The 11290-nt window shown below is 39.2% G+C and overlaps 1 protein-coding gene across 1 annotated transcript in view; it reads left to right on the plus strand.

The window, feature by feature from the left end:
- ryr3 (ryanodine receptor 3) overlaps positions 1 to 11290 on the plus strand; it is a 143220-nt gene that overhangs the window by 130553 nt on the left and 1377 nt on the right. Inside the window, exons 93-106 of the mRNA XM_030721104.1 lie at positions 9 to 61; positions 151 to 313; positions 423 to 509; positions 1431 to 1631; positions 1717 to 1847; positions 2283 to 2325; positions 4345 to 4472; positions 4722 to 4782; positions 5099 to 5245; positions 6438 to 6572; positions 7132 to 7288; positions 7379 to 7443; positions 9579 to 9679; positions 9769 to 9820. Coding sequence (XP_030576964.1) covers positions 9 to 61; positions 151 to 313; positions 423 to 509; positions 1431 to 1631; positions 1717 to 1847; positions 2283 to 2325; positions 4345 to 4472; positions 4722 to 4782; positions 5099 to 5245; positions 6438 to 6572; positions 7132 to 7288; positions 7379 to 7443; positions 9579 to 9679; positions 9769 to 9820 — 1524 coding nt within the window. The remainder of the gene's footprint in view (positions 1 to 8; positions 62 to 150; positions 314 to 422; positions 510 to 1430; positions 1632 to 1716; positions 1848 to 2282; positions 2326 to 4344; positions 4473 to 4721; positions 4783 to 5098; positions 5246 to 6437; positions 6573 to 7131; positions 7289 to 7378; positions 7444 to 9578; positions 9680 to 9768; positions 9821 to 11290) is intronic.

The raw sequence follows: 11290 nt of genomic DNA on the forward strand, positions 1-11290 counted from the left end.
TATTGCAGAAAGCTGCTGCCAAACAGGTTGAAACCCCTGAGAGTGAACCAGAGAAAGCAGAGTGAGTAACATTAATTGAAATAAAAGCTAATTATTATCATATTATGGAATAAAATGAACTGTAAAGTAAATTCCAAATGACAAATACAGCACCGAGACCCGGGAGAAGGAGGACAAACCAAAGGAAGAGGAGGCTAAGGAGCCAGTGACAGAGGAGAAGCCCAAGACCAGATCAAGTCAGCCTAAAGAGGCAGCACCTGCATTCATGTCCAGTATTTTTGCAGTTCTGGATGTCTATTTGAACAAGATTTTGGTGAGCCATCAGTTTAGGCTTCATTCCTTATTCAGTTCTCTCTAAAATATGGACACAGTTTTAAAGCGTCACCAGTTATTCTTACTGTGAAACTTTTTTCTCCTCACAGAACTACCTGGCTCGTAACTTCTATAACCTCCGCTTCCTGGCCCTGTTTGTGTGTTTTGCCATCAACTTCATTCTTCTCTTCTATAAGGTAACTCAAATGAAGCGCAGACTGTCACAGAATTTCCAGTAAACTGAAAAACAACAAAAGATTAGCATTCCTTCCAGTCCAATGACATGATTAGAGCAAGTGAACTGGTGCTACCACTCAAATAAGCAAGTGCGATATTTATGTTTGTTTATTGCATTAATTTGAGTAACGACTTTTTACACATTTCCATTTGGTGCCACGTTTTTTTTTTTGTCTGTTCAGTGGAACAGAATTGCATAACATTTAGGTCAGTGATGGTGATGCTTCCCTTTTACTTCTCACATATAATTTTTTTTTTTTTTGCAAAAAAAGAGACAAAAAACCCAAAACAAATAGATTTTAGAAGAAGAAGAAGAAGAAACATCCTTTATTGTCCCACAGAGGGGAAATTTGGGTGTAACAGCAGCTACAGTTATTATAAATATAATAATTTACACTAATGAGAATATATATATATATATATATATATATATATATATATATATATATATATATATATATATATATATATATATATTCTCATTAGTGTAAATTATTATATTAGAAGGCATTCTGAGGAAACTAAAGGACAAAGTTGGAAATAATATAAAAATATTTAAAATGGCCCAACATATTAATTGTATAGAATAGAATAGAATGCCTTTATTGTCATTATACAGGATGTACAATGAGATTGGAGGGCCACTCCTGTTCAGTGCCATGTAACAGAAAATCAAACTCTCTAAAATAAAAATATTATAAAAATATTATAATCTACTATGATCAATATAATCAAGAGATATACAGAAGTAAACAATGTGTAAAATATACAAAAAATAGAATGTATAAAAATATATACATACATTGGTGCATCTGTACATTGTAAGAAAAGTAAATATGTAAATATGAGTGTACTCATGAGTATTTTTTTTTCTTCTTAAGGTTACTGGTGAAACTGAGGAAGAAGATGACAGTGAAAACCGCTGGGGTGGTGATGAAGAGGATGATGAAGACACACTCTTTGACATGGATGAGTTTGTGCTTCAGGAGAGTACCGGCTACATGTTACCAACACTGCGCTTCTTGGCTGTATTCCACACTGTCATCTCGCTCCTCTGTTTGGTCGGGTACTACTGTCTGAAGGTGGGGAATAATTAGCTGTTTGACCAGTCTGTCTTCATTTGGCTGAAAATGATACAGTCTTACTGTCCTAATGTTTTGATTTTAGGTTCCTTTGGTGGTTTTTAAGAGGGAGAAGGAGATCGCCAGGAAGCTTGAATTTGATGGCCTGTACATTACTGAGCAGCCTTCGGATGATGACATCAAAGGCCAGTGGGATCGACTTGTCATCAACACCCCGTGAGTCTCTCACCTTGTTGACATGGGTTCAGTAGCTTGCCCAAGGATACTTTGACATGTGGACTGGAGGAGCCGGGGACTGTCCGATTGGTAGAAAACTCACTATTATATTAGCCACAGCCACCCTAATTAAAATATATGCTGTCTGAATCATGAAAAGATTCATTAGAATCATGAAAAGATTAATTAGAATCATGAAAAGACAGTGTTTTTGTCCCTTTAAAAAAGGAAACTAAATCTGAACGTTCTTTATGGGTAGAAATGTTATTTCTATTTACTGAGAAATAAACAAACTTAACTGATTCCAGAAGCATTCCTGATCCCCATTTATGGCTCATTTTGATTTATCTAATACCTGATATTTGGCCTAAATACTAGATACAGCTTATTTAAATGCATTATAACTGAGTCTCTGTTGTTCACTTTCCATTACAGATCGTTTCCGAACAACTACTGGGACAAATTTATCAAGCGCAAGGTGAGTGTGAGGGAATGAGACAGCCAGTTTCCCAGACATGGATTAAGGCTGCTCTTAGATTGTAAACTTTTTTCAATAGTGGTCTTCATAAAATTTTCATTTTATTTTGGCACTAGACGTAATCCATGTCTGGGAAACTGGCTGACAAAGTTTATGTATTATATTCTAAGTTTGGCCCTGTAGCATGAATAGACTATGGATGGATGGACAGACACTTTTGATTTTCTAAATTAAAAATAAAAAAATAAAAACAAAAGACTAAATATGAAGAGATCTAATGAGTCATGAGGGATCGCTGAATTTATTTATTTTTCCAGGTATTTATTTCAAAGGCTAGTTGTAAGTGTTTTGAGGGTACCTAGTGGCACATTCTCTGAACTGAAACACTAGACAAAGACTCTCAAATACATTAGACTTTCTTACCCACAGCTTGAAGTATGGGAGGACATTTCAAACAAAAATGCAATTCATCATTTGTTGAGATATTCGACTATTATTCAAAGATTGCCCCCGGTCCCACCCACTATAAGATGAATGTGTATGGATCTTGTAGACTTGTGCAATGCTAACTTTCCAGTATAAGATAAATTCACAAATCATAAATACACCTGCTTAATATTGTGTTGGTCCCCCTTTTGGTGCCACAACAGCCCTGACCTGTCGAGGCGTGGACTTCACTACACCCCTGAACGTGTATTGTGGTATCTGGCACGATGTTCGCAACAGATCATTTAAGTCCTGTAAGTTGCGAGGTAGGGCCTCCATGGATCGTACTTATTTGTCCAGCACTTTAAACAGATGCTCAATTGAATTGAGATCCAGGGACTTTGGAGGCAAAGTGACCACCTCAAACTCGTTGTGCTCCTCAAACCATTCGTCCACCATTTTTGCTTTGTGGAAGGCTGTTTTATTCTGCTGAAAGAGGCCACAGCCATCAGGGAATACCGTTTCCATGAAAGGGTGTTCATGGTCTGCAGAAATGCTTAGGTAGGTGGTACGTGTCTAAATAACATCCACATGGATGGCCAGACCCAAGGTTTCCCAGCAGAACACTGCCTGCTCTGGCTTGCCCTCTTCCCATATGCATCCTGATACCAGGTGTTCCCCAGGTAAGTGATGCACACATACCTGGCAGGGATGACCATCCATGTGATGTGAAAGAATTGTGATTCATCAGACTAGGCCTCCTTCCATTCCATCAGTGGTTCAGTTCAGATGCTCACGTGCCCACTGTTGGTGCTTTCAGTGGTGGACGAAGGTCACCATGGGCCCCATGACTGGTTTGCGGCTATGCAGCCCCATACACAACAAACTGAAATACACTATGTATTCTGACACCTTTCTATCAGAACCAGCATTAACTTTTCCGGCAATTTGAGCTACAGTAACTCATCTGTTAGATCAGTCCAGATGGGCCAGCCTTCGCTCCCCACATGCATCAATAAGGCTTGGCCACCCATGACCCTGTTACTGATTCACCACTGTTCCTTCCTTGGACCACTTTTGATACTGACCACTGCAAACCAGGAAGACACCACAAGAGCTGCAGTTTTGGAGATGCTCTGATCCAGTCGTCTAGCCACCACAATTTGACCCTCGCTCAAATCCTTACTCTCACCAATTTCCTGCTTCTAACACCCGAGGACAAAATGTCACTTGCTCCCTAATATATTCAACCCACTAACAGGTGCCATGATGAAGAGATATTCACATCACCTGTCAGTGATAATAATGTTTTGCTTGATTGGTGAGAGGATCAGTTTGAACTGTGAATCATGCACACGTTCCCCAGTCCAATCCAAGAATAAAATATGGAGATGGAGGCATAGGTAGAGCCTTTTTAATGGTGGTTGGAGACCACCTAATAGATACATTAATGCCACCCTCTGGTGGGAGTAATGCATTGCATTAAATTACATACTACAGAAATAGTTGCATGCTATTTAACTTTTTTCCCCTATCTCTAGTTTGAAGTTAACTAATGAACCTGATTTCTCCTGTGCTTCTCTGTACGTGTAGGTGATCAACAAATATGGTGACCTATATGGAGCAGAACGCATTGCTGAGCTCTTAGGCCTGGATAAGAGTGCTCTGGACTTTGACCCCACAGTGGAGACTGTTGAGAAGGAAGCTTCCCTGGTATCCTGGTGAGAACACAGTGCCTGTTTTCTCATTCCTCCGTAAGAGCTGAGCATACAGAAAACAAAAGGACTGCCACACAAGCTATGAAACTATCACTTCTTTCAGTGGGCTGTTTAGAGCGCTCAAGAGGCTTGACTCTGGACAAAAGGCCACATTTAACCTGATTTGAACATGTAATTTGTTGTTGAGTTTGCATATAAAATCAATGACAGAATGTAAACACATAGCGAAACCTTTCACTTTGTTGTCAACAGGTTGAGCTCCATTGATACAAAGTACCACATCTGGAAAATGGGCGTGGTCTTGACTGACAATGTAAGTTTAATTGCACATGCACTAAAAGCTGTGAGGGAGGGACGAGGAAGCCAAAGGAAACTATCATTTGGAAAAATATTAGGAAACTCTAAGAGGGTTAATTTCTCAGGATTTTGGTTCATTAATTTATTCTGTAACATCTTTAATTGTTTTGTAAAAGTGCTGACAATCACATCAATGCATCACACCTGTAAAATGGACTAAAACATTAACCATTAATCTTTACTAGATAAGATTGTGTTTCAATACATCCAATATCAATGTGATGATCAGCAAGATCCTCATTAAAAACAATATTTATCTTTTCCTCATCCAGTCCTTCCTATATCTCATCTGGTATACCACCATGTCCATTTTCGGGCACTTCAACAACTTCTTCTTTGCCGCTCATCTGCTGGACATCGCCATGGGATTCAAGACCCTTCGCACCATCCTGTCATCTGTCACTCACAACGGCAAGCAGGCAAGTAGTTCTACCAGCAGAGGGAGCGAGAGCTCAAGAAAAGGCAACAATCACACAATACAAGCATCTTGAGCTCTTTGAACATTGAAAGCAACTTTTTGTAATGCCGTTTCAGTTTATATTTAGAAAGTTTTAAAGCTGTAGAAAAGGTACTTGTTTCAGCAAACAGTCGCTGTCTGAGTCTGTAATGAATAATGGAGATGAAACAAGAATGAAATAACTATCAGTTAACTTGTGACTCATACTGAACCTCAATATAATGAAATCATGAAAATAATACAAGCGAGGAAACGTGATGCTCAGAAATCTAGTCCACGGGATATTAGATAAAGAGTCATGAGAAATAAATAAAAAGACATAAAAGCATTAAGGGCAAAGGATTTGGGTTTTATTTTATGGTTGTTGGATTATTCGTGAGGATTTTTCTGGAGAAAGTCATTCCTACTGACTCCAAAAACTGTCTGGTGGCATCTACAAACTAACTGGCAAATGAGCTGAGAGTGGTTAGATTACAATGTAGCATAATAAGGTACATTTTATACATGGTTTAAATAGTTAGATAACAGTAATTTTTTTCTTTCCCTATGAGAAAATCTCTCTACTTCATGTTTATCTGAGCCTTTTCCAGAGTGCGATGGTCTGATCCTGTTGCTGACACGAGGCTTTCTGCTCATCAGCTCAGGCGTTTAGTTGCTCAGGCTTGTTAGAGCTTCATTTTTATCTAATGTAGGAAGATAGGATGAGACCTTATTAACACATTTGAAATACGACAGAGTGGAGATAAAATTTGCTTCTTTTCAACCACTGGTTTAGACAGTTATCTCAATGACAGTTTAGATAACAGATGGTATACATATGCAAAACACCAATGGGGAAAGATGATGTGTAATGGCATAAATTTCCTTTTCATGTACAGCTGAAGGTTTTGAAACTCTGAATACTGATTAAACCCACAAAAGAATTCAAGTACTTTAGTCCAGAATGTCATTAAAAAAGAAAACATTGACACTTTAATCTAGTTCTGGGAGAAACTGCAAAAATTGCTCACAAAATTTACAGTTTAACAGAAAAGGTACCAACTGTACCTCAGAAAAGACCACTGTCTCCTCTATTGTTGCCTCTAATTGTCGCTGAGATTAGAAGTAGGTCAGATAAGATGTATCCAGTTTAAATGAATCTTCTCTCCTTTCAGCTCGTGCTGACTGTGGGTTTGCTGGCTGTAGTCGTCTATCTCTACACCGTGGTGGCCTTCAACTTCTTCAGGAAGTTTTACAATAAGAGTGAGGATGAAGACGAGCCCGACATGAAGTGCGACGATATGATGACGGTATGTCTGACCACCTTCGGCGCCTATTCATATGTGAAAAGTAACTGAAAATTGAAAATAACTTCCTTTTGTGGTAGTAAAAATGAAAGACTTCATTCTTCAGCAAGGACACTTTGGGAACTGAAAAAAACATTCCTGAGGCTTTTACTTTGAATGGTTGACTTGAACATTTTAGCCTCTCAGCCTTGTTCAGGGTAAAAAGGTCCAAGGTGTCTACTGCACTGAAAGTAATTTCTCATCTTTTATTACATTATTTCCTGGTTAATGTTTCTTTAAATGAAGGCTCTAAATAGAATACATATATGTATATAAGTATAGTAACAGCTTGCATTTTTTTCACAGTCTTTTGTAAAACACAACCCTTGCTTATTCCTTTTTTTTAAACTTTACTTTAGAGGATGGCTCAAAATCCCAGCTGCACCTTCAGTGACTCAATCTTCAGCCCCATTTTGTAGTTTGAAATATAGAATGAAAAAAGAAGTTTCCACTTTCATTTGTCCTTCCCATATAACACTGAATGCAGTACAGCTGCCTTTAATGCTTTTTTCTGTCTGTGTAGTGCTATTTGTTCCACATGTACGTGGGTGTGAGAGCAGGAGGAGGTATTGGAGATGAGTTGGAGGACCCAGCTGGAGATCCCTACGAGCTCTACCGCATCCTGTTTGACATCACATTCTTCTTCTTTGTCATCGTCATCCTGCTGGCCATCATTCAGGGTACGTAAAGTTGTTTTCTTAATATGTGGATTTATCTTAAAAAGACTGGTCTGTTTACTTCTCATGCTACACTATTGCAATTTCCTTCAGGTTTGATCATTGATGCCTTTGGTGAGCTAAGAGACCAACAGGAGCAGGTGAAGGAGGACATGGAGGTAAGCCATGGTTCTAACCAAATTATCTGTTGTGGTAAACTGGGAGAGATGTAGAGGAATACAAGTGAGGGAAAAAGATATCAAAACACAGAAATATGTTTTTGCTTCTTTTGATTTTTTTTTTTCCCTCGGCTGACCAAGTAAAAGCTTAAATAACTGTCAGCATTTCCTTCTCACTTATCATAAGTTAAGGAAGCAACTCACTCATCGCCATCGCTTTGTAGCTGACAGTTGGTCACAAGCAGACCTTTGAGGTTCTGGTTGCCTAGGTATCCTGCTAATGTATTTACCACCCTATAATGAGGTCTAATAAGCAGTATTAGAATGCTTGAGCTAAGTCCCACAGGATCTTAGCTCGGTCATTCTCAACCACCCTTGGGGATGTATTCCATTTTGACCTCGGGGCTTCCAGGTCATACTCAGCACAGATGTTCCTGTATACTATGCCAGCCACTTGGTTATGGGATTCCACGCATGCCCTGCGTGCTAGCATCTTGCACCCTGCTGTTCTGTGCTGGATTGTCTCAGGGGCATCTCTGCACAGCCTGCACCTGGGGTCTTGCCCAGTGTGGTAGACTCCAGCCTCTGTCCATCTTGTGTTTAGAGCTTGTTCCTGTGCTGCCATGATTAGTGCCTCTGTGCTGTCTTTCAGCCTAGCTTTGTCCAGCCATTGGTAGCATTTTTCTTGATCAGCCACTTCTTCTATCTGCTAGTGGTACATGCCGTGCAGAGGCCTGTCCTTGCTCCTCTTCTTTCTCAGGTTTCTGCTGCCTGAGATATTCACTGAGCACATGATCAGCTGTGGCCTGATCTTCTGACATTTGTTGGTTTCAGTAATGGTTGCAGTAGGGATTGCCCATAGTGCTGCATTCGCATCTTCTATTAGACTTTCAGAGGGTACTTCACGTAGTCTTGCTAATTGGCCATGGATGGTCCAGGTTTCCAGCTTAGCCATGATCTGCTTCAGGTCAGCTGCTCTGGCATTCAACCTACCAGTTGTTCTTGGGGCTTGGTACCCAATCTCGGAGTGTGGGGATGATGATATCTGCCCCCTCCGACATCTGATTGTCCTGGCTCCCCCTTGCATAGCATTTGCGTTGTCAATCTCTAGTTGCGATAGTAGCTGGTTCATGCAGATGTTGGAACACTGAGCTACTAGTTGTTTCGATGTCAGTCTAGATGCTGGGTGTTGAAGAGTCCATAGGTCCCACATCCGCTTCACTGGGTTTACATGTGCAGTAGCATTCCAGCAGTTCCCTATTCTCGTCTCTTGTCCACTTATGCCATTTCCTTGTTCCAGTAGCCCACTTATCGTCAGTATCCCCTGGTTCCTGGACACCTGACACAGACCTTGTTAATCTGGGCTACGAGCTGGTATGGCTCACATTCCTGTTCCAAGGGAGGCTTGCCCTATCCCACATTATATGTTTCTTCTTCTTTATTGTCATTTTTTAACTTTTTTTTTTTTTATTTAAATGACTGATTGGATTAGTCTGAAGCCTGTGCTTTTATTTATATATATATTAATATATTTTTAAAAAATGTAATTTAAATGTATTAAAAGTTAGATTATTCCTGTGTGCCACAGAGAAACCTAATTGTCCCAAAACTGAGCCACACTGTATGGAGGACCAAAACTGCCCAAGTCACAAATTAATTTATATGCTAATAAATTAACTAAGAATAAATAGGCAATAATTACATTTTCATGACAAACTGATTTTTTATTTTTTTTTTGCTTTTGCTTGTTTATTTACTTTGTGTAATTTTTCATTAATTAACTGAAAATTATTCATTTGTATATTGTTTCTCCACATTTCACATAAAAGATGCATAAATATATTCAAAAATTAAATGGGATAAACAATGTGTGCCAGATGTACTAAATATCTACATTTATTTATGCCAAAATTCAGCAGTGCCTTAAATATAAATATTTGTCTTGTTTTCTGAGTCGTCCATGACAGTAAATTGAAAATCTTTAAGTGTTTTGGACTGCACGTGTGAAGACATCGCTTTGGGCTCAGTGGTGTTTCTCACGTTACAAAATAAACAGTCAGTGCTAATTAGCAGATTCAGTGACGATGACGGTCATCACTAGTTGTAGATTTCATCTCCTCTCATTCCTCTTCCAGACCAAATGTTTCATCTGTGGCATTGGGAATGACTACTTTGACCGGACGCCTCATGGCTTTGAAACCCACACCTTACAGGAGCACAACCTAGCCAACTACCTGTGAGTACTGAAAAACAACGAAACATAATATGCTTTAAGTTTTCTTTTTGTTTGTTTGTTTTTAAACACTTGTGCCCTCCTGTGTGCAGATTCTTCCTGATGTACCTGATTAACAAGGATGAGACTGAGCATACGGGTCAGGTATGTGACAGAACACCAGTCTGTAGCATTTGGTACTTTATAAAAAAAAAATTATGTGCATAATCTGCTGCCTGTGACCAATCTCAAAAGAACAAAAGGAAAAACAGGACTGTTACAGACTCTAACTTCAGTAGGTTTACTTATGCAACATATCAAGTGGGTTGAAATGTTGCACAAGGTACAGCTTTGCAGGAGAAAGAAGCAATGCGTGGGTTTTCTTTGACTTTTGATATTAACTTGTTATTGTCGTGCACCTGAGATTCAACTTGTTTATTTTATTTTTTTTTATTTGATGCTCGTGTACTTTTTCTTATGACACAAATTTAGCAGAAGGAATAGAAAGCTTGCACTTCTTGTTCCTTTAAGCTGCAAAGGACCACATTCAGCTACTTGGAGAGAATGAGTCACAAAAACAATCACTGAAATGCTGTTGATCTCCATCCTTCTCATGAACAAGCTCTCAAGAGTATGAGCAGTGTGTGTACCCCATGTTGGGCAAGTAAGTGAGTGCAACATTAAATATATGCATCAGTGAATGCACTGGTTCTCGACCTGTGAGCTGAGCCCCACTGATGGGCATATAAGGGCATATAAGCCACTGCAGGTGGGGTGAATATGGAATGAAAATATATTTAAAAAATTATTATTATTATTTTTAGGCAAAATAAATAAGTGAGCAAACAAGAGCTCTATTGGTTTGCAGTCAAATTATCTGAAATTTGTGACATTAAGGGCCAGATTTACTAAGCAGGACCAATTACTGTGGGGGCAGAGGGAGGCGGGAGGGGCGAGTTCTGTGGTTGATCTGCTAACAATTTATAAACAAGAACGTAGTCAGTTTATTTCAGTAATAGCCAATGTTCTGCCCTGAGCAGCGCAAATTAGCAGGTCAAAAACAGGCAGACCTGATAAGGGAGTGTGAGGGAGAGATAACTGAACAAAAATAATACAGCGTAAATGCAGATTTATCATGTGTTCCTCTATGACAACAGCAATTTAGAAAAATGAGAAGCAGCTGAATAGAATCAATATGTTTTTGATACAAAGGAGAAATCTTATGTTAGGAATTACTGGGAGTGTGTCATCCTGAGGACTGAGACTCAGGTGGAGCACAGGATTCATCATGAGGGCAGTGTTATTACAAACTATTCCACTGTATAAACATGAAATCTGTGTGTAACAGCTGCTCTGCTATGATAATAAACGCTCAGATAATTTATTAAGTACACCTTGCTAGTACAAGGCTGGATCCCCTTTTGCCTTCAGAACTGCTTTAATTCTTTGTGACATAAAACCAACAAGATGCTGGAAACATTCCTCAGAGATTTTGGTGCATATTGACATGACAGCATCACACAGTTGCTGCAGATTTGTTAGATATAAATCCATGATGTGAATCTCCGGTTCTAACACATCCTAAAGGTGCTCTATTGGATTGAGCTCTGGTGACTGTGGAAGCCATATGAGTAC

Source organism: Archocentrus centrarchus, chromosome 24 (assembly GCF_007364275.1).
Source record: "Archocentrus centrarchus isolate MPI-CPG fArcCen1 chromosome 24, fArcCen1, whole genome shotgun sequence".
Taxonomy (NCBI): Eukaryota; Metazoa; Chordata; class Actinopteri; order Cichliformes; family Cichlidae; genus Archocentrus; species Archocentrus centrarchus.